This window comes from Geotrypetes seraphini, chromosome 8, assembly GCF_902459505.1.
Source record: "Geotrypetes seraphini chromosome 8, aGeoSer1.1, whole genome shotgun sequence".
Classification (NCBI taxonomy): Eukaryota; Metazoa; Chordata; class Amphibia; order Gymnophiona; family Dermophiidae; genus Geotrypetes; species Geotrypetes seraphini.
The window spans coordinates 169694447-169720179 of record NC_047091.1 but is presented as its reverse complement, the minus strand read 5'-3'; the positions used below and the strand labels follow the sequence as shown (position 1 = coordinate 169720179).

Sequence of the window (25733 nt, the reverse complement as noted above, 5' to 3'; positions counted from 1 at the left end):
GCCAGACGTCTAGAAAGAAAATGGAAAAAAACAGGAGAATTATCAGACCGTAACAATTGGAGAGCCAATATAAAAACCTACAAACAACTAATAAAAGATAAACGCAAAGCATTTTACTCAAACAAAATCAATTCATCCTGCAACAGCTCACGAGGAGTTAATACAAAAGAGCTGTTCAATCTGGTTACTAACCTATTTGACACCACCCGCTACACTCTACGCACACACAACTTTAAATTACCCTCGGCGAACGACCTAGCCCTGCACTTTGACTCAAAAATTAAAAAACTAAGAAACAATTGCTCAACAGAAGAACCTAATGAACACCATATAGCTAACACACAAGGAAATGAAACCCCTGCAGACATGTTCTGGGATTCATTTCAAGACATAGATTGGAATAACTATACCAAATTATACAACAAATACTCCAAATCATACTGCTTCCTGGACTCATGTCCCCCGGAAATCATGAAAGCGGCACCACTTGAATTTAAACTATCTCTACTGCACTACTTAGCCCATAACCTGAAAAACGGAAAATTCCTCACCAACAAAGGCCACATAATAATAACCCCTATCCTAAAAAATAGCAAAGAATCGTCAGCCCTAGTTTCCAACTACAGACCAATTGCTTCCATACCACTCTTTGTAAAGATCATGGAGGGGCTGGTACACTCCCAATTAATGGAATATCTAGACCAGTTCTCACTCCTTCATGAGACTCAATCCGGCTTTAGACCGCTTTTCAGCACAGAAACGGTAATTGCGGCCATCTTAGATTACTTGCACCTATTTTTAAGCAAAGGCCTCAGTGCCCTGATCATGCAATTCGACATGAGCTCTGCCTTTGACCTTGTAGATCATGCGAATTTGCTACAGTGTCTAGACGCTATTGGCATCAGAGGCGAAGTGCTAAACTGGTTTCATGGTTTCCTTTCGTCCCGAACCTATCAGGTTCGCTTCAACAATGATCTCTCCAACACCTGGAGCAACCCATCCGGCGTTCCGCAAGCATCCCCACTATCCCCTCTGCTTTTCAATATCTACATGACCTCACTGAGCGTTCAATTAACCCAGCTGGGGATAAAATTATTCAGTTACGCTGATGACTTCACAATTATTATCCCATTTGCCAACTCCATCTCAGAAACAATTCCAAAAGCATCAGAAGCCATAAACTTGATGGAACATTGGATGACAGACTTCAAACTCAAGCTCAATACTGAGAAGACAAAATTCTTTGTCGCTTCACCGCACCCTCTTGACACCAAAACCCCACTAGACATCAACAAACATAACTATCCCATACAGCCCACCATTAAAATACTGGGTGTAACTCTGGACCAAGGCCTCACCATGAAAGATCAGGTGGACTCCCTAATCAAAAAGAATTTTTTCACCCTCTGGAAACTTAAATCCATTAAAGCATACTTTGTTAACTCTGCCTTCAGAATCTTGGTACAATCCCTCGTATTAAGTCAACTCGACTACTATAACATCGCCTACTTAGCAATCCCCCAAAAGAATATGCGACGATTACAACTAATGCAAAACACTGCGGTCAGACTAATCTTCGGTCTAAAGAAGTTCGATCACGTGACGCCATACTTCAAACAGCTACACTGTTTGCCAATGGAAGCTCGTGTAAAGTTTAAATTCGCCTGCCTCTGTTTTAAAGTTTTCTACGGTCTAACCTCTAAATACATCACTGACCTATTCTCCTTCTCAGCCAACAAACACAAGAGAAGCTCCCACTCGCACTTCGTTTCTCCCCCGGTTAGAGGATGCAAACTAAAAAAACACCATGAGCATCTTCTCTCACATCAGGCTGCCCTATGGGGTAAAGACCTAGAACAACTCCTATTGCCCACCACTTATGAGGTATTCAGGAAACGCCTCAAAACTCACCTATTCCTGAAATACCTAGACAGCTGACCCACTTCCCTCCTTCCCCTCTCTTGCCCTTTCTCCCCATTGTTCCCACATCCCTTAAGTTAACTCAACTTGTACGTCAACTCAACTTGTACCCCACTAATCTTCTGTAAACCGCATAGAACTTAACGGTATTGCGGTATATAAACTGTTATTATTATTATTATTATTATTTATTTCCTCTGAATATCTACTTATTGTATTTCGCTGAATGTCCAGCACTCTTGATTGTAAACCGCCTAGAAGTCGCAAGATTGTGGCGGTATAGAAGAATAAAGTTATTATTATTATTATTATCGGAATGGACACATTTTTGTCATGTCCCTTACTATTCAGTTTATCACTTAAGAACATAAAAATAGCCATACTGGGTCAGACCAATGGTCCATCAAGCCCAGTAACCCGTTCTCGCGGTGGCCAATCCAGGTCACCAATACCTGGCCTAAACCCAAGGAGTAGCAACATTCCATGCTACCGATCCAGGGTAGGCAGTGGCTTCCCCCACTTCTTTCTCAATAACAGATTATGGACTTTTCCTCCAGAAAATTGTCAAAACCCTTCTTAAAACCAGCTACGCTATCCTCTCTTACCACAACCTCTTGCTTAACTATTCTCCGAGTGACCAAAAAAATGTCCTCCTATTGGTTTTAAAAGTATTTCCCTGTAACTTCATCGAGTGTCCCCTGGTTTTTGTAATTTTTGACTGAGTGAAAAATCGATCCGTTTGTACCCGTTCTACTTCACTCAGGATTTTGTAGGCTTCAATCCTATCTCCTCTCAGCCATCTCTTTTCCAAGCTGAAGCCTTAACCATTTTAGCCTTTCCTCATACGATGAAAAGATGGATTTGCATAGAAAAACACTGCACAGCAGAGGTGACATTCATACCCTATATCTAGTTTAGGATCCGGTCATTCATTTAATGTTCACTGTCCGTCCCCCCCCCCATGTACAAAATTGTAGCGTGTTTTTTAGCGCTAGCCGTGACGGTAACAGCTCCGACGCTCATGGAATTCCTATAAACCGCGCTACGGTTTTGTAAAAGAGGCGGTATATTTTAGAATTACTGAGCATTTCAATCAGTTCGGCCCACGTTCGTTTGTTTGCACACTCATGGAAGAATGCTTCTGAAATACTAAGACCATACAATAGGTTCACATTTGATTAAAATCTCTATGAAAAAATGAATACATTTGCATTATTAATGCTGAGCAGATGCCCTGCGAAGAGTTTAACATGTTTTGCAAGCCCTGGCTCGCTTTGCCTCAGCATCTCAGCTTTATGATCTAAATCCAAAGATGAAAGAAACACAAAGAAAGCTGCTTCACTCCTTGTGAAAAATATATCTTTTGGGAGTGGGGAGATATGATTGAAGTCTGCGAAATCCTGAGAAGTGTAGAACGGTTTCAAGTGGATTGTTTTTTTTTACAAAGACTAGGGGGACACTTGATGAAGTGACAGGGAGATACTTTTAAAATCAATAGGAGGAAATATTTTTCCCTTAGTCTGTAATTTTTGATGGAGTGAAAAATGCTTGAGTATCTGAAAATAAACCACTTAGGCTATAAGTAGCATATAAATATTACAAGGATCTGCACCAGCTGAACCTTGGTATAAATCTCCATACCTAAATTATCCTATAATATTGTGCACAAATTCTGGAACATAAAAAACATAATTGACAGACCAAAGGTCCATCAAGCTCAGTATCCTGTTTCCAACAGTGGCCAACCCAGGTCCCAAGTACCTGGCAAAAACCCAAAGAGTAGCAACATTCCAGAGCTGAGATTGTGATGTCATTATACCTCATTCCACCAATGCCTAAGAGGCAACCTCATCAATGATGTCACAATGGCTTGACTGCCCTATACTTGGCTCACATAAGAACATAAGACCTGCCAAACTGGGACAGAATGAAGTTTCCTAGTATTCTGTTTCCAACAGTGGCCAACCCAGGTCACAAGTACCGGGCAAGATCCCAAAGAGTAAAACAGATTTTATGCTGTTTATCCTAGAAATAAACAATGGATTTTCCCAAGTCCATTTTAATAAAGGCTTATGGATTTTTGATTTAGGAAATTATCCAAACCTTTTCTAAACCCTGCTAAGATAACTGCTTTCACCACTTTCTCTGGCAGCAAATTCTAGAGTTTAATTATATATGTTAAGTGAAGAAATATTTTCACCAGTTGTTTTAAATCTACTAGTTAGAAGCTTGATTGCATACAGGGCAGGATTAACCAATAGGCCAAGTAGGCACGTGCCTAGGGCCCGAAATGGTCAGGGGGGCCTGATGAAGGAGGGCATCAACATTGTTTTTTGTAAACGGCGATAGGCCCCTCCAACATCGATTGGCAATGCGGACCCCCCTCCCCTGATCGGCAACGTGGGCCCCACCCCGATCGGCAACGCAGCCCCCCACCCTCACCCCCATCGATGGAAAGTGAGACAAGCAAGCAACGTGGGTAAGAAAGGCAACAGGAACTGTAATTGTGCAAGCGGTGCTGCTTACCCAAAGCTTCCCTCTGACACAGCTTCCTGTTTCCGCCTGGGCGCATGGTGGGGTGGGGCAGAGGGCCCAGTGTACTTGTGTGCCTAGGGGCCCTCGACGAATTAATCCTGCCCTGATTGCATGCCCCCCCCAGTAAACAAGCGATTACATCTACCCATTCCACTCCACTCAGTGTTTTGTAGATCTCTATCATAACTCCCCTGAGCCATTCTCCAAGCTGAAGAGCCCCTGCCACTTTAGCCTTTTCTCATAGGGAAGTCGTCCCATCCCTTTTAGCATTCTTGACACCCTTCTCTGTACCTTTTCTAATTCTGCTTTATCTTTTTTGAGCTGTGGGAACCAGAATTGCACACAGTATTGAAAGTGTGGCCATACCATGGAGCGTTATAAGGGTATTATAACATTCTCATTTTTCTTTTCCATTCCTGTCCTGATAATTCCTAACACTGTATTTGCTTTCTTAGCCACTGCTGCACAGTGAGCTGAGGGCTTCAACGTATCCTCAGTGATGATACCTAAATTCTTTTCTTGAGTGGTGTTACTGACAGGTCTGCCATATATGCTTCTCTTAAATGTGCATATTATGCTTGCCCTTCTTGCCCGGACCTCCCTACCCCTCCACCACCACCACCACCATGAAGATCTGCAGGAAGAATGCCCAATCCCCCCTGCCTCAGCCACCTGGACCCCTCCCCCATACTCCCAACCCCCCCTACACAAAGATTGTAGCCACTTGATCTCCACCCCCAGGATGCACCGGACAGGGCCTAAGGCTCTGATTGGCTCAAGCACCTGGGCCCCTCCCTCTCTCCAGTACATCCCAGGGAAGGCATGTCAGTTTGAAGAGGTGGGCCTACTGGAAGGAAATAGGCATCCCTCCTGCTGTCTTCTGTATAAGGTACAGGAGTGAGGGGGGCGGATGTGGGGAGTCCAGGTGTCTGAGGCAGGAGGGAGTGAGCATCCATTCTGCCGACAATCTTTACAGGGGTGTCGGAAGTGTGGGGGAGTCTGTGTGGTCATGATCTTTGTTGGGAGGAAGGTCTGGAGTGTGGGCGGTTCTGGTGGTTGCAATCTTTGCAGGGGGGGGGAGGATCTGGGTTTCTGAGGCAGGAGGGAGTGGGCATCTCTCCTGCCCTTTTATTTTGTTCAGGGGCCATTGTCAGGAGGGGGCCCATTGCCAGGGGGGGAGGGGGCAGAACAATTTTCTTTTTTAATGGGGACAGATATTTTGCATGTGTAACACACACAATATCTGTGCCCATTTTAAAAGAAAAGTAAAGTCTTTCTGCCCGAAACAGCTGAGCGACAGAAGATTGCTTCAGGACTTCCCCTGCCACTCAGTTGGTCGGGCTTACCCTGCCAGCTCTCCATATGTGTCAAAGTCGCTTTTTCAACGACCAAATCAGATGGGATTATGGCAGATCTCTGCAAAACTCATTTGTATGCAAAGTCGTTTCAAAATCAATCGCTGTTTTCAAATTGGACAATTTATCGGCCTCACAGTGACCCACTGGATTTTAACGATGATTTTTGTGCATCAGGGCCTATATTCTTATTTAGACAGAACAGGTTTATTTACAATATTATGCAGGTTATGCAGTAATTTTAGTTACAATTTAGGGATCTTTAAACAAGGGAAATGTGCCACAAGATAAAATATTGTTTGAAAGAGACTGGGTCAGACCAATAGTCCATCTAGCCCAGTAGCCTGTCATCATGGGGGGGCAATCCAGGTCACTAGTACCTGGCAAAATCCCAAATAGTAGAATCATTCCATGCTACTGATCCAGGGCAAGCAGTGGCTTCTCCCACGTTTGTCTCAACGACAGACTATGGAATTTTCCTCCAGGAATTTGTCCAAACCTTTCCTAAAACCAGCTACATTAACCACTCTTACCATCTTACCACAAGCTCTTGCAACACTATCCAGAGCTTTAGTATTCCCTTAGTGAATATTCAGGCCCATGTCCCTCCATTTGCCACGCCCCTTTTCAGATCCACTTTCAAAAATTTACACACACCTCCTTATAGAATAGTGGCTATAAAGATACCCATGTAAATCCTATTTATAGCCAATTAGCAACAATAATTGATTGTTAGAGACCAATTATTAGCACTAATTGGCTCATTAAGTAATTAGATTGCACTTTCAAATTGGGCACGCACCCAAATTTTTGCTGTGCAATTTTGAGTGCTATATATAGAATTAGGGGGCAAATGTATATTTCCTATTTCAGAAGAGGAATACACATTTATATCCAAAGGATTGATGTCTGGATATATACCTGCTACCCGGGACATCTAGAGTCTGATATTCTGCTCTATTTTAGCCAGCCGGGAACAACTCTTGGCCAGCTAAATAGCACATAGTCAGCTATATGGTGATATTCAATGGGACTGGATCCCCAATATAACAACTGGGTGAAAGTTCAAACAAAAATGTCCCAAAAAGGCCTAGACCAAGAACAAAACAACAGGAAGTGTAGCAATCATGGGTGAAGAGTGAGGAAGGAATTGAACTCGAGGTTACAACCAGCGCAAGGGGGTTCTCTGAAGAAGCCTACCGGCGAAACGCGTTAGAACCCACCAGTACCCGCTGTACTGAGACTTCTTCCTAACTACCCTAAGTTAAGTGCTTTAACAAAAACGTTCACATATGATATAATTGATTATAATATTTGAAAGATGGTGGGTGGGACGGGATATAATTTTTATGTTTTTAGAATTATATGAGAATTACAAGTGTTATTGTTGTTACTAATGATATATTCCTGTACGCTTGCTGTAAGTTTTCAAAATGAATAAAGAATTTAAAAAAAAACAAAAACGTTCACAGTTTATTATTTAGACGACAACAGTTTCACTGAAGAATTGGACACTTTAAAGGACCCTGTAAATGACATATTGATTCAAACAAGATCAAAACACCTTTCTACCGATTGTGGATGGTGCAATGATAGACTCTTTGAAAGTCCCTACAGGGGTTTGTCCCCGGTTTGGAGATTTTCTTTTTTTTTAACTTTTTATTTATAGAATTTTCATTCTTTCAATACATGAATCACATATTATAAAATGTATAATAAAATATATATGTTTGGAGATTTTCTTTCCATGTATTGGATCTGAGCACCTTCTTGGTTTAAAGATATTTTAAATTTTGTTTTCGGTCCCTTATTTTGTTTTGTTCTTGATATTCAATGGGAGACAGTCGGCTATCTCTCGCTGAATATCAAGGTCAGCAGATGCTGGCCAGTGACAAGCTATGCCAGGTGACATAGCAGATTACCACCAATATGCAGTGGATCATCGCTAGCTCTGGCGGCCAAATAGAGCCTAAAAGGGAGGTCTATCTTTGGCCATTAAGACTTAAGCAGCCAGACACTGAATATTGCCTTGCAGCTAAGCCGGCCAAAGATAGACTAGAAATTCAATGCTGGCATTGAATTTCCGGTATCATTGCAGACCGTGGGAGATGACCAGCAATCTCCTGTGGTTTGACTATCGGGGGGCTAGTGGTTAGAAAAATGTTCCTATTGAATAGCACTCCGTCAGAGGAATGAAGAAAGATTACCTCCACATTTCATCCCTCTTTCTTAATATCAATATTCAACCATATTACTCTGCCAAAAACAAGTTTTAAGTAATTGCCTATAATGCTTTGTAGGATGAGCCTGATATAACAGAGTGGACATCTTCCTAATATTGTACATCCTTGAGTTTGTTTCTTTGTTTGCTTGTTAATTTGTTAATTTGGATGCATTTGATATTTATTTACCCCCCTCCCTCCCCCCTTTTTACAAAACCGCAATAGTGGATTTTAGCGCTGAATGCTCTGCGCTGCTCCTGACACTCATAGAGTTCCTATGAGCGTCAAAAGCAGAATAGCATTCAACGTGCTGGCCTGTGCTATAAACTGCTATTGCAGTTTTGTAAAAAGGTGGGGAGTTATTTATTTATTTTATATATTGATATTTCTATTCTACACTATCCATTTTCTAGGCAAATAATAACAAACATATAAAGTATTAAACTGAGACAATAAATAATGAACAGTGAAGGACGAGATACAATGAATACAGGTCCCAAATGATTGGAAGAAAGATAAATTCAAGGAGATTCCCACAGGCAGGCAAGAAAATGCTTGAGGCAAATTTACAGCAATAAAAGACATATAAAAACATAGCTAAATAAATGTAATTAGACTAAAAAGTCAGCAAAACTCAAAGTATAGTTATAGCCAACCACAAGACAATCCAAAAATCCAGACAGAACCAAAATTTCAACAAATAACTTAAAAGAACACAGTGAACATAACATAACAAATTCCAATTATGCCAAAGATACGAGAGGAGTGCACAGAGGCTTTTCAAAAGCCTGATTTTCAGAAAATGGTCACATTTCACATTCAGTTTTGTATCACCACCTTGGCACTTCAGCACGCTTTATCCGATATGCTACTCTGTCTTCTGGGTCTTTATCAGGAAGTAATCTCCAGAATTCCTCTCCTCCTACGCACGGACCAGATGGCATGAGGATGTACTTGGAAAACAATACATCCCCAGACCTTCTGTGATTGCAGGACTGAATTGGTTCTGTTGGGGGAAGGCAACTATATTTGCAGCTATTATTTCAGAGAAATATGAGATGCTGTATGGCGCATGCGTTGGCATAGTAAGGGGGGGAGGGTCTGCCCCGGGCACCGTCTTGTTGAGGGCGCTGGCACCCGACCTCCTCTCCACCCCCACTCCTTCCTGACCCCTCCTGCCACACGTGTACACCCCTTCTCTTCCCTTGTACCTCTTAAATCTTCCCAGCGCAAGGAGCGCTGTCCGCGTCGGTGTCGACTCTCTCCGACGTCACTTCCGGGAGAGCAGACACGACGCGGGCAGCAAGTCCATGATGCTGCTCACGCCTGGAAAATTAAAGAGGTATGGGGGAAGGGAAGGGGAGCGTGCCCACAGCACGGCGGTCAGGAAGGAGCGGGGGTGGGGCGCCTCCGCCCCAGGCACCACTCACCCTCACTACGCCCCTGGGCACATGTCACAAACGTCAGCTGTTTCGTTTGCTATTGTTTTGGACGCAACTCTGCTCATTACTGCCATGTCCTAATAAACGAATGAAAAAGAAAAATAAGACCTGTCTGGATTTTGCTGGAAAGATGTTTCTAGTTTGGACAGCGGTTTTTTTGTCCACTGTGGCACTAAGGCACAGATTCTATAGATGGTGCCAGAAATTAGGTGCCTATCTTAACTCTGCCCCCCCTCCCCCCCACACACACACTTTTTTTTTTTTTTTTAATAAAACCGCGCAAGTGGTTTTTAGCACCGACCAGCGCACTAAATGCTCTGCGCTGCTCTGATGCTTATAGGAAGCTCAGGGCATTCTGTACACCGGCCAGCACTAAAAACCTCTTGTGCGGTTTTGTAAAAAGGGGGAGGGGATTCTTTTTTTTTTTTTTAAACTGACTTAACCAGCGCCATTGAATAATTGATAATTGAAAGCGCCATTAAAAAACAATTTTTAAAGATTTTAAAAAATTAGCCAGTAGACACCTAACTTAGTAGGCAGCTGCCTTAGGCCAAGAAAACCCTTTCCTAAACGGCAATGTGCCAAAGGATTCAATGTGCCAAAGGATTCTATAAACTGTACCTAGCGGATGAATCACAACTGCGCTGAATAGAACCTAGGAATTGGATGCCGTTTATACAATCAGGGCCTAAAAGTGGAACTTCAATGCTGAGCCTTGTGTGGGTTTCAGCACTGAATTTCATTGGGTTTTTTTTTTTGTTTTTTAACCAGACTTATGACCAGACTTAGCTGACCACGGATTAGCACATAAAGATAGGACAGCTATTTAGGTGATCTTATTTATGCGTTAAGTTTGGCCAGTTAGGTCTGAATAATGGGATGTAATCAGACTCTGCCCCCGAAAAATGAATATCATAAACTTAGAAGCTTCCACGTGGAAGGGTTGGCATGTACTCATGGAAGTGACAATTTTCCAAACGCCCATGTGAAGCTACTCCATGAAACATGATGGCAGATATAGGCCAAACGGCCCATCTAGTCTGCCCATCCACAGTAACCATTATCTCTTTCTCTCTCCCAGAGATCCCACATGCCTATCCCAGGCCCTTTTGAATTCAGACACAGTCTCTGTCTCCACCACCTCTTCTGGGAGACTGTTCCATGCATCTACTACCCTTTCCGTAAAAAAGTATTTCCTCAGATTACTCCGGAGCCTCTCACCTCTTAAGTTCATCCTATGCCCTCTCATTGCAGAGCTTCCTTTCAAATGAAAGACTCAACTCATGTGCATTTACATCATGTAGGTATTTAAATGTCTCTATCACATCTCCCCTCTCCCACCTTTCCTCCAAAGTATACAGATTGAGATCTTTAAGCCTGACCCATATGCCTTATGATGAAGACCACATACCATTTTAGTAGTAGGAAAGGGGAGGGGAGACGACAGATGCTGGATGGAAGACGGGGTAGTGAGGGGGGAACAGATGCGGAATGGAAGTGGAGAGAGGGGGTTGCAAATACTGGACGGAAGTGGGGAGTACAGGGAGAGGGGAGGAGTCGCTGGAAGGACGTGGGGAGGAGAGAGAGGGAAGCAAACACTGAATGGAAGTAGACAGAGGAGGGGCAGTCATTGGAAGGAAGTGGGGGGAGAGGGGAGCACCCGCTAAATGGAAGTGGAGAAGCAGATGCTGAAAGAAAGTGGGGTGGGGAGAGAGGAGAGCAGACGCTGGAAGGAAGTGGTGAGGAGAGAGAGGGGAGCAAACGCTGAATAGAAGTAGAGAGATGGGGAAGCAATTGTTGGAAGGAAGTGGGGAGGTGAGAGAGAGGGGATTAGACACTGAATGGGAGAGAAAGAGGGAGCAGATTCTGGATGGAAGTGGGGAGGAAAAAGACATACTGGATGGAAGGGGGGGATAAATAAAAAAGGGCACATGCTGGATTGGGGGAAGAGTTAGTGAGATATTGGAAGGGGTAAGGGAAAGAGGTGGCAAACTGTAGTTAAACACAATGAAAAGAGGGAAATTGTAATAGTAAGGGGTAGTAAGAAAGAATTTAATCTAGACAGAGGCAGAAAATAAATTGAGAAGGAAGATCAGGGAAGAAAAGGAAAGGGAGATCTTGTTGCCTATTCTCTTAATTAAGAACATAAGCATTGTCATGCTGGAATAGGCCATGAAGCTCTATCAAGCTCAGTAATCCCAGTCACAATTATCTAGGAAGATCCCCCCAAAATAAAACAAAGTTTATGCTGCTTAGCCTAAAAAAGAGCAGAGGATACTCTTAAGTTTTTGTAGACCGGCTCACCAGATCACCCAAATTTCTAATCTCAGTTTGTACTCGAGTCCTCCTTTTTTCTGGGGAAAAAACTCACCTCGGTTTATATTCGGATCGGTTTATATTTGAGTATATATGGTACCAAAAAATAAAAATAAAAAATCAGCACTGAAAAAAAAGACCACGCAATTCTTAAAACAGCGCTTACAATTAGGCATGGTTTACAGAATAATGCTTGAACAGAACTTTATGTGTGTCCATTTGTACCAACTGAAACATGGTTCCAATCCACATGCCTAAATGAGACACAGATCCCCTTGTTCAACAATTACAAGCTTAAATTCTAGGAATGTCCCCAATCCACCCATGACCCTCCCATTTCCATGCTCCCTTTTTGGACTCGCATGTATAATTTATTGCAGATCCTGCAGCTAAATTTATGCATGTAACTTTTAATTTAATCCAATTAGTACTAATTGCCTGTTATGATGCTAATTATCAGCACTAATTGACCTGTTATTCAATTAAGTTGCACATGCAAATTGGGCATGTGCCCAAATTTACATGCACAACTCAAATTTGCACCTTATTGTCTTAAACTATATGCAAATCTGTGACAGGATGAAGGAGGGGGGGCTCAAACTTGATGACCGATGGAGGGACTGATGTAGTGTCCAGGACCCACAGGGATCCAAAAGGCTGGGGTATAAGGGACCGGAAGTGGCCCTATAAGGTACTAGAAGAGCAGGAGGAGGCCAAAGCTGATGGGGGACTGGCAAGTGACCAGCAGAGGGCCCGGCGGAGAGATCGGTAAATGGTAACGGGGGTCATCAGGGGATTCCCTATGAAGTGGCCTGTAGATCCTGTGAGGGACCGGCAGGACCAGTGAAGGCCAGCAGAGAGACCAGTAAATGGTACCAGAAGCTGCCTGAAGACCCGGAGGGCCAATGTGGGGGTCGGAGAGGACCAGAAGAGCCATGCAGTCCAGGGAGGACCTGGAAATGACCAAGAGGAGCTTGGAGGGACCTGGTCAAGAATTTTAGAAGGGTATGAATAACAGAGTGTCATGTGTCTGAACAATGTTGATTTTGATTTAACAGTGCCTGGGGATAGGTGTCTAATGGGTAATGACCGCTCAGCCCAATCCCATGATCAGAAAATCCTTATTTACTATGGATTCTCTGAAAACTGGCCAGTTTGTGGCCCTCAATGATTTGAGGTTTCCCTGTCCTGCCTCAGAAAAGTCACAAAGGCATGGATTTCCCAGAGTTCTCTGCTGTTTCCTGAGGATTCCATTTCTGATATACGCAGTATTCAGCAATCGAAAGTAACCTAAGTGCCAGACCTCTCAAGTAACACTGTTTTAGTTCCATAGTTAATTGGGAGATAACCATTAAACTATCAAGATCAAATGATCAACTTCTGGAGTGGAGATGGGATTAGAAGCAAGCCTTCTGCACTTATAGGTCTAACCTTTAAGTGACTATCTGATGGAAAGCAGAATTATATCACATTGGAAAACTTTTAAGTTTGTCAAAGATAATCCTGCTTCAGATAGCTTCCTTCGATGCTTCTGCATGTATTGATTCCCCTTAGGCTAAATGTGTTTCAGATATGGTTGAGATAATCAAGCACTGGGATTTCTGCAAGTGTAACTAAATTCATAGCATCTAATACTGTACAGCAGCAGATAGAAACTGTCTAGTATAGTTGTTAAGGTTACAGCTGAGAAATTGAACATTAAAGGATTTAGTTGACCTTTTTTGACCACATTGGGGAGGATAGGTGATAGATATTGAGCTTGAAGTACTAGCCATATTATGGCATGCTTAAACAATATGACTCTATGAATCGTGAAAACAGTTCATATACCCAATATGTAGGGTTACAAAACGTCCGGATTTCCAAGGACATGTCCGGGATCCGGACGGCTTTTCAAAACCCAGCAGTTTATCCAGGTTTTGAAAAACCCCCTCTAAGTCGCGTCAGGCAATGAGAGCAGGCAGGCAGCAGGGGGCGGGACTGGGGCATAAAGGGGCGGGGCTGGGTAGAACCAGGCGGGCCTGGGGGGCGGGTCTATGGATCCAGATTTTGCTATAGTAAAATCTGGCAACCCTACCAATATCCCCTCTTTTCACCTATGCATTATTGCTGATAGATGTGAATGTTCTTGATTTTGATTGGAACAGGAATATGACTAAATTCAATACATGGCTTCTAAATTTGGGTGCAATTAAAAATTAAGCGTTATTCTATAAACGGTGCTTCTGATTGAGTGTGTGACATCATCCGTGCATGCTCAAAGGCCCTCCAGATGTGGCCGGAGCTTGTGAGGGCTTTCCAAAACCCGGACAAAATGCCGGGTTTGGGAAATTCACGAATACAGGATGTCCGGGGCAGTACTTGGAGAGACCTCCCAGGAAAGGGATCTTGGGAGTTCTGATCGACAGGTCGATGAAACCATCTGCGCAATGTGCGGCGGCGGCGAAAAGGGTGAACAGAATGCTAGGAATGATAAAGAAGGGGATCACGAACAGATCGGAGAAGGTTATCACGCTGCTGTACCGGGCCATGGTGCGCCCTCACCTGGAGTACTGCATTCAGCACTGGTCGCCGTACATGAAGAAGGACATGGTACTACTTGAAAGGGTCCAGAAAAGAGTGACTAAGATGGTTAAGGGGTTGGAGGAGCTGCCGTACAGCGAAAGATTAGAGAAACTGGGCCTCTTCTCCCTCGAACAGAGGAGATTGAGAGGGGACATGATTGAAACATCCAAGGTACTGAAGGGGATAGACTTAGTAGATAAGGACAGGTTGTTCACCCTCTCTAAGGTAGAGAGAATGAGAGGGCACTCTCTAAAGTTAAAAGGGGATAGATTCCATACAAACGTAAGGAAGTTCTTCTTCACCCAAAGAGTGGTAGAAAACTGGAACGCTCTTCCGGAGTCTGTCATAGAGGAAAACACCCTCCAGGGATTCAAGACAAGGTTAGACACGTTCCTGCTGAACCAGAACGTACTCAGGTAGGGCTAGTCTCAGTTAGGGCGCTGGTCTTTGACCAGAGGGAAAATGCTTGAGTACCTGATTGTAAAAACCGCTTAGATAACCTTGATAGGTGGTATATAAAATCCTAATAAACTTGAAACTTGAAACTAGAGGGACGCCGAGTGAGTGGACCACTGGTCTGACCCAGCAGCGGCAATTCTTATGTTCTTATGACAGTCCTCTAAAAAGAGAGCATATCCGGGTTTTCACGGACATCTAATAACCCTAATCATATGGCAAGTGGACACGGGTCAATCCAGACTTTTTTGCTACAAGTCCGAGAGCCCTTGGAATTTGAAGCCTTGAAGTAATTTGCAAGCAGAACTGTGAGTGTTTGTTTCTAATTTAAATTGTTTGCTGAACCCACACTGGCAAATCGACGGTAAAGCTTTTCTCTGTTTGTTCCCTTGTACAGACAATCCCGTGGGATGATTTTTTACCTGAAGAATGGGCTCAGGGAAGAAAATGTTCTACTACACAGTATATGCTTATAATACAAAATGCACACTCATTTCAACAAAGTCTAAATATTATTATAAGAAGCCAGGTTGGAATAAAGAAAACGAGAACGCAGAGCTAGAAAGAATATCAGAAGAAGAAGCAATAGTGGCAATCAGGAAAGCTGTTTTGCTACTTTAATCTGAGTATAACTGGCAATCAATGTGAATAAATATTTAGAAAGCGGGACCTTAAATCAGCCAGTCTGAAGGAATATTCCGGAAGGAACACAACCCTGCCATTTGAAGTAAAGACTGGGTTTATTCTTACATTGCTCCAACAAAAGTTAGCAATGCCAAAGAATCTGTTGCCTTCTAGGATCCCTATAGCCACTATTTAAAATATCGTTACCCGTCCTGTGGGAAACCATCCCATGTCATTCTTTAGTGTCTATTAGAGAATGACATAGGGACAAATTTGAGCAGGAGCTCAATTTCTCCATCCCCGCGAGTTTTTTTGCGGTCCCTGCCCCGTTCCTGTAAACTCAGCCTTAACCACAGCAATCTCGAGCACTTATGATTTTAATGTGTTTGAGGCTTGTGCGGATGATGGCGGAGCTTGCAGGAACGGGGCAGGGACAGGAAAAGAACTCTTCAGGAGAGGAAAATGAGTTCCCGCGGGGACGGGGAAAAACCTGTCCCCTTGTCATTCTCTAGGGTCTATCTCATCTTCAGTTCTCTGCCACCATTCTTCAATGCAAGGTTTGAGAGTCAGTAGCTGAGCCCATTCATATTCTGATTCTTCCCTCTCTCCTTAAAGAATGACAAAGAGACAGGGACAAATTCTGACCCCCGTGTCATTCTCTTAACCCAACTTTCCAAATAATGATCAAGTTGGCTTATAGCGTTTTTAAGAATTTGGGTTCGATAAGTCCTCATCCCAAAGTGCTTACAGATAAGTTGGTACCAACGGCAATGGAAATAAAGTGGCTTGTCCAAGGTCACAAGGGGTATCAGTGAGGCAGTAGAATTCCCTAGTTTCAACCTTCTCCATGGGGAGCAAAAATTAGTGAGCAATATTCAAGATATCCATAATGAATATGCATGAGAGATTTCCATACACTGTCTCCATTTCATGCAACTTTTAACCCTTGCATATTCACTGAGAGGAGCCAGAGGAGCACGCGGCACAGTGGTTAGAGTTACAGCTTCAGCACCCTGAGGTTATAGGTTCAAATCCCACACAGCTCCTTGTGACCCCAGGCAAGTCATCTAATCCCCATTGCCCCAGGTGTGTGAGCCCACAAGGATAGATAGGGGGAAATAATTGAGTAACTGAATAATAAACCACTTAGTCTATATATACTAAAATAAATAAATAAAAAGTTTGAAAAATATGATGTAACCTTTAGGCTATCCTCTCTCCTCCTTGCAAGTAAAAGTTCACTCTGCCTGTCTTCAACTTATTTTTGACTGGGCAGTTTTCCTTCAGGCTGAAATTGGGCACCATGAGCCTCCATTTTCCACTACCTTGAGGGTTTTACTCTCCTCATTTTATATCCCTTCCTAGTTAGATATTGCAGAAATGATCCTCAAGTTCATATGTCATCAAAAGACCTAGATATGTCACCCAAATTGACATGCCCCTTGCAAACATACATAAGAACATAAGAATAGCCATACTGGATCAGATGGTTGGTCCACGTGTACTGTAGCTCCGTATCCTGCTTCCAACAATGGCCAATCCAGGTCACAAGTACTTGGCAGAATCCCAAGGAGTAGCAAGATTCCGGAATCCCAAGGAGTAGCAAGATTCCGGAATCCCAAAGAGTAGCAAGATTCCGGAATCCCAAGGAGTAGCAAGATTCCGGAATCCCAAGGAGTAGCAAGATTCCATGCTACTGATCCAGCATGTCTTTTGCAGTTACTTCACAGAAAAGTTCTCTCCCGTTTGTTAAATTCATTTACAGTTAAGCACAGGGACATTGAATGCCTCCTCTTGAAGGAACTGGTGTGGGATCTTTAACATACAGGCCATTTCTTGCATTTGTTTTCTTTGTAACTCTCCCCACCATGTCCCAGGACCATGTTGGGTCATTGGCTGGATCCTTTCAATATAAGGACTACATCGGACTTTTTTGTAGCATGTGTTTTTATTTTATGTGTTCTCGTGTTTATTTTGAATTTATAGAAATTAAGGTTTGTCTGTTCCAAGGTTGACGGGTTCTATTCCACGCCCCACTTGTTCTCTTGTTGTTGGATTTTACGAGGGGCTTCTGTTCCTTTTTCGTTTTGTGTTTGAACAAACTATAATCCACAGGAAAAAGAGGAAATGGTTGCTCTCTTCCCTCCTCCTCCCAACAAAGAGCACTATGTTATTTACACTTTTCCTTCCGTATACGCGGTTTCAGCAATTGCGGTTTCGATTATTCGCGGTTTTTAGCTTGCTGGCTCATCCCCCCAAATGACATCAGCTTGCATAGAGAAATCGTCGATTCCAAGCGTTTACAGAGAAAATCGCCGATTCCCAGCACTTTCTTCACTGTGTGTTGCCTCTCCCCCACCATGTTATTCGCGGTTTCACCATATTCACGATGGTTTTTAATAGAAAACAGCGAATAACATATGAAAAAATTATTTGCGGTTTTTCTGTATTTGCGGGTCTGTTAATCCTATATCACAGTGAATACAGAGGGAGAAGTGGTGTACATTAAAATAGCACAGAAAAGGGCAATGAATGAGGATCTATTGTGGCAGCAATTTACAGGTAACTGCAGTCTGAATTAACCCCAAAGTTAGTGAGAAAAGGAAGGAGACAGCCACCAAAACGAGCGGCATAAGAAACAGTAAGCTAAGCCTCGGCAGGAGCCGTTTTCCTGTTCTGCTTAATCTATTATTCAGCTGCATTTGATTTCATTCTTTTTGTTGACATATGACAGGGGCACCAATGCCAGAGCAAGTGATGCTGAACGCCATCTTGAGACATGCCCTGCATTTAAATCTGACTCTTCAGCTAATTCTCTGAGGAGTCACAGGCCCTTTGCCCTGTATACAACAACAGAACACGCGGCAACAGAAATCGCTCTGATTTTACGGACTTGCAGGAAGCTCAGAGATGGCAGTCAGATGTGGAAGCTAAAATGCAGTGGCGCAGTAAGGGGGTGGGGTGGTCTGCCCCGGGCGCCATGTTGCTGGGGGCGCCGGCACCCTTCCTCCTCTTCCCATTCCTCCCCTCGCCATGAACGCGGCCCCTTTCCTTTCCCCTCCCCTCCCCTCTAGTTGTTCACTGCCGCGAGCAACAACTTCAATGCGCGCCTCACGACCGCGTCGTTTCTCCCGCTGACATCACTTCGGGTGCCACGCATAGCAAGTGACGTCAGCGGGAGACGACGACGGGGTCACGAGGAGCACATCGACGTTCTTGTTGCTCGCGGCGATGAGCAACTAGAGGCGCAGGGGAGAGGGAGTGCACGTGCGACAGGAGGGAGCTGGGGCAGAGACAAGAAGAGGGGCGCCGCCACCACTGCTAAAACGCACTAGAGACTCAAAGCAAAAAAAAAAGTTTTTTTAATGCCTAAAGAGGATAAAATCTATAGAAAACGGCCCTCTTTTACTAAGGTGCGCTAAGCATTTTAAAGCGCGTTTAGCGCATGTTAAATCAATGTGTGTGCTAACCGCTAACGCATCCATAGGATAACATGCACATGTTAGCATTTCACGTGCTAATATTTATTGCGCACTATAAAGCATAACGCACCTTTGTAAAAGAGGGGAGAAGTGTCAAAATTGATATACTGATTGTGCATATAAATGCTTAGAATAATGGCATTTATGGGCACAACTCCCTCTAAAGCAGTGGTCTCAAACTCCAACCCTTTGCAGGGCCACATTTTGGAGTTGTAGGTACTTGGAAGGCCTCAGAAAAAATAGTTAATGCCTTATTAAAGAAATGACAATTTTGCATGAGGTAAAACTCTATGTTTATAAATCCTTCCTTTTGGCTAAGTCTTAATAATAATATTGTCATTGTCATGATCAAGAAACTTTTATTTTACTTTTGTGATTATGAAAAACATACCGAGGGCCTCAAAATAGTACCTGGCGAGCCGAATGTGACCCCTGGGCCGTGAGTTTGAGAGCACTGCTCTAAACTGAGTAGGAGTCCTCCAGCTATAGACCCACCAGTGGAGGGTGCTGTTTCACTTTCATATTTCTAATAGTGAGGGACAGACAAGCTCTGCAGGACTCCAAGGAATCTGCCTATCCATACCTGTCCCTAGTAGAGCTGCCCGATTCAGGAAAAAAAAATTTGATTCAATTTGGTTCAGCCTATTGAATCGATTTTTCAATTCGATTCGATTTTCCTGCCCAATTGGGTGTTTTTTTTAAACATCCTGGTGGGTTTATTTTATAGTCTCTTCACCTCTTTTATAGCCTCTTCACCCCCTTTGCCCTCTCCTAACCACACTGGCGCCATGGTGTAAACAAAATAAAGAAACAAAAAAGACTTTTCCTCTCTGTTAAATCCTAGCTCACGTATGCGGTCTAACACCAGCAATGGCAGGATACACGTTTCAAATCTGACATATTGTAATCACAAAACAGAAAATACAATTAGTTTTTCTACCTTTTGTTGTCTGGTCATTATTCAGATCTTGTTGATCCCAGGCTCTAGTTGTCTTCTGATAACTTGCTTGCCAGGTTCTCCTTCTTTTTCCATGCTAACCATCGATCTGCCATCTCTGTCCTCCCCTGCCATTTCCCTTCTCTCCCCCGGAGGTCTGGCATCTTTCCTTTTTTTCGTCTCCCTCCACAGATCCACCTTTTCTTAACTACCCTTTTATCCAGCATCTCTCCCTCCTTCCCCACCACCCCAGGGTCCACCATCTCTCCCTTTCTGTTCCTTTCATCCCTAAATCCCATTGTCCACCATCTCTCTCCCTCTCCTCTGGTTTTAGACCCATTATTTCTTCCCCCCAAAGTCCGGCATATACACATCTCTTTGAACCCCCTCTTCCCTCCCTCCCTCCGTGTACTTCTACACCAGGGCCCCCTCCCCTGAATGTCTGCACTTCCCTGAAGGCCAACACCCCACCCCTGAAGGCCTGCACCCCACCCCTGAAGGCCAGCCTGTCCCCCCCATGAAGGCCTGCACCCCACCCCTGAAGGCCTGCATGTCCCCCCCTGAAGGCTTGCACCCTACCCCTGAAGGCCAGCCTGTCCCTTCTGAAGGCCTGTACCCCCACTAGAAGGTTGCACCAGTGATTGAAAACACAATATTGTAGCACCCCCACCCCCCGCCAATGGCAGCAATACAGTGGGGTGACTTCTGCTTGGCTTAGAGGTAACAGTGTTTACAGGCAAATCTGTACACATACGCCTAGGGTTACCAGACTTCTGGATTTACCTGGACTTGTCCTCTTTTTATAGGGTGGGTTTTGAAATCCTGGAAAACTGTCTGGGCTTTGAAAACCGATGGGAACTCGGGGCTGTGTTTGGAGGGCATCCGCGCATGCACACATGGCCTTCATTCACGGCCTAAAGAGACGAGGTATGTGTGGGGCTAGGGTTGGGAGAAGAAACAGGGCAGTACTGTGGGTGGAACGGGGGCAGGGCTGTGGGCGGAACAGAGTGGGCGATGGGTGGAACGGGGGCGGGCTGTGAGCAAAATAGGGCAGAGCTACGTGTCCTCCTTTTTGGACACAAAAATCTGGTAACCCTATATAAGCCCATATTGCTAAAATTTCACCTGCTATCCAGATTTTGTCCTCAAAAAAGAGGATGTGTGGCCCCCATTCCGTACCACCTCTGGCCCCGCTCTGTTCTCCCCTGGCACCGCCCCACTACGCTCATAGCCCTGCCCCGTTCCGCTCCCCAACCCCGGCCCTACACAAACCCCATCTGTTTGGGGCCACATCTGGAGGTCAGTTATGTGCATAACTTAATTAACTAATTAGATGCTAATTGGCTTCAGCAATCAATTATTGGCTACAGTTGGTGTTAATTGGTGCTAATTAGAAAAAAATTTGCATTTTCATGTATAACTTCCTTCACAATTTCTATAGTGCTCAACTTTAAGTGGGGTATGGACATTTTCCCATTCATTCATTCAATTTTCTATACCATTCTCCCAAGGGAGCTCAAAACGGTTTACATGAATTTTTTCAGGTACTCAAGCATTTTTCCCTGTCTGTCCTGGTGGGCTCACAGTCTGTCTAATGTACCTGGGGCAATGGGGGGATTAAGTGACTTGCCCAGAGTCACATGGACCAGCGGGGGTTTGAACCCACAACCTCAGGGTGCTGAGGCTGTAGCTTTAACCACTGAGCCACTCTAGAAATCAAAATGTAGCAGAAGTGAGCCAAGTCTAGGACAATTGAGCCATTGTGACATCACTGATGAGGTTGGCTCTTAGGCATTTGTGGAATGAGGCATTATGATGTCACAATACCAGCTCTGGTTATCAAAGGCTGAAACTCTTCACACTATTTATTGATTTGATTTTCTGTACTGTTCTCCCAGGGGAGCTCAGAACAGTTTACATGAATTTATTCAGGTACTCAAGCATTTTTCCCTGTCTGTCCTGGTGGGCTCACAATTTGTCTAATGCACCTGAGAGGGTTAAGTAACTTACCCAGGGTCACAAGGCATAGTAGGGGTTTGAACCCACAGCCTCAGAGTGCTGAGGATGTAGCTTTAACCACTGCGCCACCCTCTCCCCTAGGAGGAACCTGGGCGGCATGGGCATAGGAGGGTCAGGGTGTGCCTGGTACTTACGCATCACATCTTCTAGAATACTTGCACTGACTTGCCTGACTGCCTACACTTATGTGACGGAATTTACACTAGTCATGTAGCTAATGCAAGTGCTCGCACCATATAGAATTCACGTCAGGCGCAGACTGGCCATTGGAACAACAGGGCAGTGCCTGAGGGCCCATAGCAATAGAGGGCCAAATGTTCCTTAGCCTCCATGTCATCACTTTTGATAGGTGGATAGGAGCCCAAGACCATTATTGCCCAGGTCACTGTCACTCCGCCCCTGCTTAGCGCACATCATCCTAGCACCCAATTATAGGCGAGCTATAGAGAATTACCCCCCTCAGTGCATGTTGCAAGATTCTAGTATTAAGACATTTTCATTGAAACAAATGTGGGAAATGACCTGAAAATGTCAAACATTCGGGGAAATGCCCAAATGAGGAAATAACAAATGGAAAATGTTTGCCCTGTGCACATCCCTGCTGCCAATTTGTATTTTAACACTTATTTAATGCTATTAGGAGATGCTGTAAGATATTCTCTTACCTTTGCATGTACCCGCTGCGCCTAGGTGATAGATGCCAGCCAATACATGCCAAATGGCCTTCTGCTCGTTCTCTGAAAATCCCAGAGTCTCCATAGCAGCTTGAAGCAGGACAAAGACTGCTGAAGCCCTCTGTTTCTCCTCAGGCTGGAAAAAAGAAAGACATTGCAGCTGAAGAATCATGAGACAACTGGCAACAGAAACACACAATAAGTGTGTTCAGAATCAGTGGCGATAGGAAGATTGCCAGATACCTTAAGGCCTGGAGATACAGTAAAACCTTGGATTGCGAGGTGTACTGGTGTACGAGTGTTTTGCAAGACGAGCAAAACATTTTATCAAATTTTAACTTGATAAACAAGCGAGGTCTTGCACTACGAATACATACAGTATACGTGCATGACAACCGAGCCGATGGTTCTTCTCTCGCTGACGCTGCGGGAGTGTAGTGACTGTTCTAAACGAGCGAGGTCTTGCAATACAAGTACATACAGTATACACGCGTCACATCATCACAACTGAGCCAATGGTTCTTCTCTCTCGGACGCTGCGGGAGCGTAGTGACTGTTCTAAACGAGCGAGGTCTTGCAATACGAGTACATACAGTATACACGCGTCACATCATCACAACTGAGCCAATGGTTCTTCTCTCTCGGACGCTGCGGGAGCGTAGTGACTGTTCTAAACGAGCGAGGTCTTGCAATACGAGTACATACAGTATACACGCGTCACATCATCACAACTGAGCCAATGGTTCTTCTCTCTCGGACGCTGCGGGAGCGTAGTGACTGTTCTAAACGAGCGAGGTCTTGCAATACGAGTACATACAGTATACACGCGTCACATCATCACAACTGAGCCAATGGTTCTTCTCTCTCGGACGCTGCGGGAGCGTAGTGACTGTTCTAAACGAGCGAGGTCTTGCAATACGAGTACATACAGTATACACGCGTCACATCATCACAACTGAGCCGATGGTTCTTCTCTCTCTGACGCTGCGGGAGGGTAGTGACTGTTCTAAACGAACGAGGTCTTGCAATACGAGTACATACAGTATACACGCGTCACATCATCACAACTGAGCCAATGGTTCTTCTCTCTCGGACGCTGCGGGAGCGTAGTGACTGTTCTAAACGAGCGAGGTCTTGCAATACGAGTACATACAGTATACACGCGTCACATCATCACAACTGAGCCAATGGTTCTTCTCTCTCGGACGCTGCGGGAGCGTAGTGACTGTTCTAAACGAGCGAGGTCTTGCAATACGAGTACATACAGTATACACGCGTCACATCATCACAACTGAGCCGATGGTTCTTCTCTCTCTGACGCTGCGGGAGGGTAGTGACTGTTCTAAACGAACGAGGTCTTGCAATACGAGTACATACAGTATACACGCGTCACATCATCACAACTGAGCCAATGGTTCTTCTCTCTCGGACGCTGCGGGAGCGTAGTGACTGTTCTAAACGAGCGAGGTCTTGCAATACGAGTACATACAGTATACACGCGTCACATCATCACAACTGAGCCAATGGTTCTTCTCTCTCGGACGCTGCGGGAGCGTAGTGACTGTTCTAAATGAGAGAGGTCTTGCAATACAAGTACGTATAGTATTTTGTATTAAAGTTTTTGGGTTGTGGAACAAATCGTCTGAGTTTCCATTATTTCTTATGGGGAAATTCACTTTGATATACGAGTGTTTTGGATTACAAATATGTTTCCAGAACGAATTATGTTCGCAAACCAAGGTTTTACTGTATAATATATTTCAGATAGATAGCCGTCAGCCTGATCTCAACAAATGTCTTTTAATACAGTTGTACTGGTACCCAGTCAACTGCTCTCCCATTTACCTAAGGCCTAGATCAGGGGTGTCAAAGTCCCTCCTCGAGGGCCGCAATCCAGTCGTGTTTTCAGGATTTCCCCAATGAATATGCATGAGATCTATTTGCATGCATTGCTTTCATTGTATGCTAATAGACCTCATGCATTTTCACTGGGGAAATCCTGAAACTCCGACTGGTTTGTGGCCCTCGAGGAGGGACTTTGACATCCCTGGTCTAGATTCACTACACTCACCGATCTGGGCGATCCATGGGTGATCCGTGGCCGAGTCATGCTGGGCGACCGATTCATTACATAGTCCTCATGCAAATGAAGTGATCGGATGCAAGCCCCACAGCGGCCCCACGGATTGCTGCAGAGCAATCCAGACTCATGCGCAGACCATCCTGTTTGCCTGTAGATGTGATCCGCCCATGCGCCTGCTCTCCGCACAAGCTTGAGGTCAAAACGAAAGGGGGAGGGGGTGACTGCACTCGTTGGCCCCACGAGTGGACTTCGGGAATCATTTCAGTGGAACAGACACACTTTGCAGCCAGACTGGAACAACACAGAACATACCGTAGTGCAGCCCCACTTTACACCCACGGGTTAAAACCGCGGGTTAAAACCACGGGCTCTCAGAGAGACAGGGAGCTTTTTGCACAAGGAAGATGTTTTATTTTGATGGTTTTATTTTTGATACTGGGATTCCAGGGCAGCAGAGAGCAGGACAGTCGGCAAGGACGTGAGCGACTGGTCCTCAGCAGTCGCTTCAGTTTGGATTGGCCAGCCCAATCAGTGTTCCTTCTTCTGTTTAGCGAATCGCTGCCTTCCTACTTATGCAGGCAATGTCCCCTCATTTGCATGTGCGGATCAGATCGGAGATTGATTGCACAGCTGTTTAGTGAATCGGGGAACAATCGCAAAACCATCGATACACGAACGGTAAGTTTTGTGAATCTAGGCCTCTGTGTTGTAGGGGAAAAGGAAAGCAAAAGGGAAATGTTACATTACCCATTATAGGAATTTGAATTTTTTACTGTATAGTTGTGGGGTTTTTCCCATTGTTTTAAGAGCATAAGACAATAAGAATAGCCTTACTGGGTCAGACCAATGGTCTAACAAGCCCAGTAGCCCGTTCTCATGGTGGCCAATCCAGGTCCCTAATACCTGGCCCAAACCCAAGGAGTAGCAATATTCCATGCTACCGATCCAGGGCAAGCAGTGGATTCCCCCATGTCTTTCTCAATAACAGACTATGGACTTTTCCTCCAGAAACTTGTCCAAACCTTTCTTAAAACCAGCTACACTATCCGCTCTTACCACATCCTCTGGCAACGCGTTCCAGAGCCTAACTATTCTCTGAGTGA

General features: G+C 44.5%; 1 protein-coding gene across 2 annotated transcripts in view; it reads right to left on the bottom strand.

Moving 5' to 3' along the window:
- Nucleotides 1–25733, bottom strand: part of MYO18B (myosin XVIIIB) — a 565740-nt gene that overhangs the window by 401901 nt on the left and 138106 nt on the right. For both annotated transcript variants that reach the window (XM_033955841.1, XM_033955842.1), the window contains one exon: nt 22539–22683. In XM_033955841.1, the coding sequence (XP_033811732.1) occupies nt 22539–22683 (145 nt within the window). The remainder of the gene's footprint in view (nt 1–22538; nt 22684–25733) is intronic.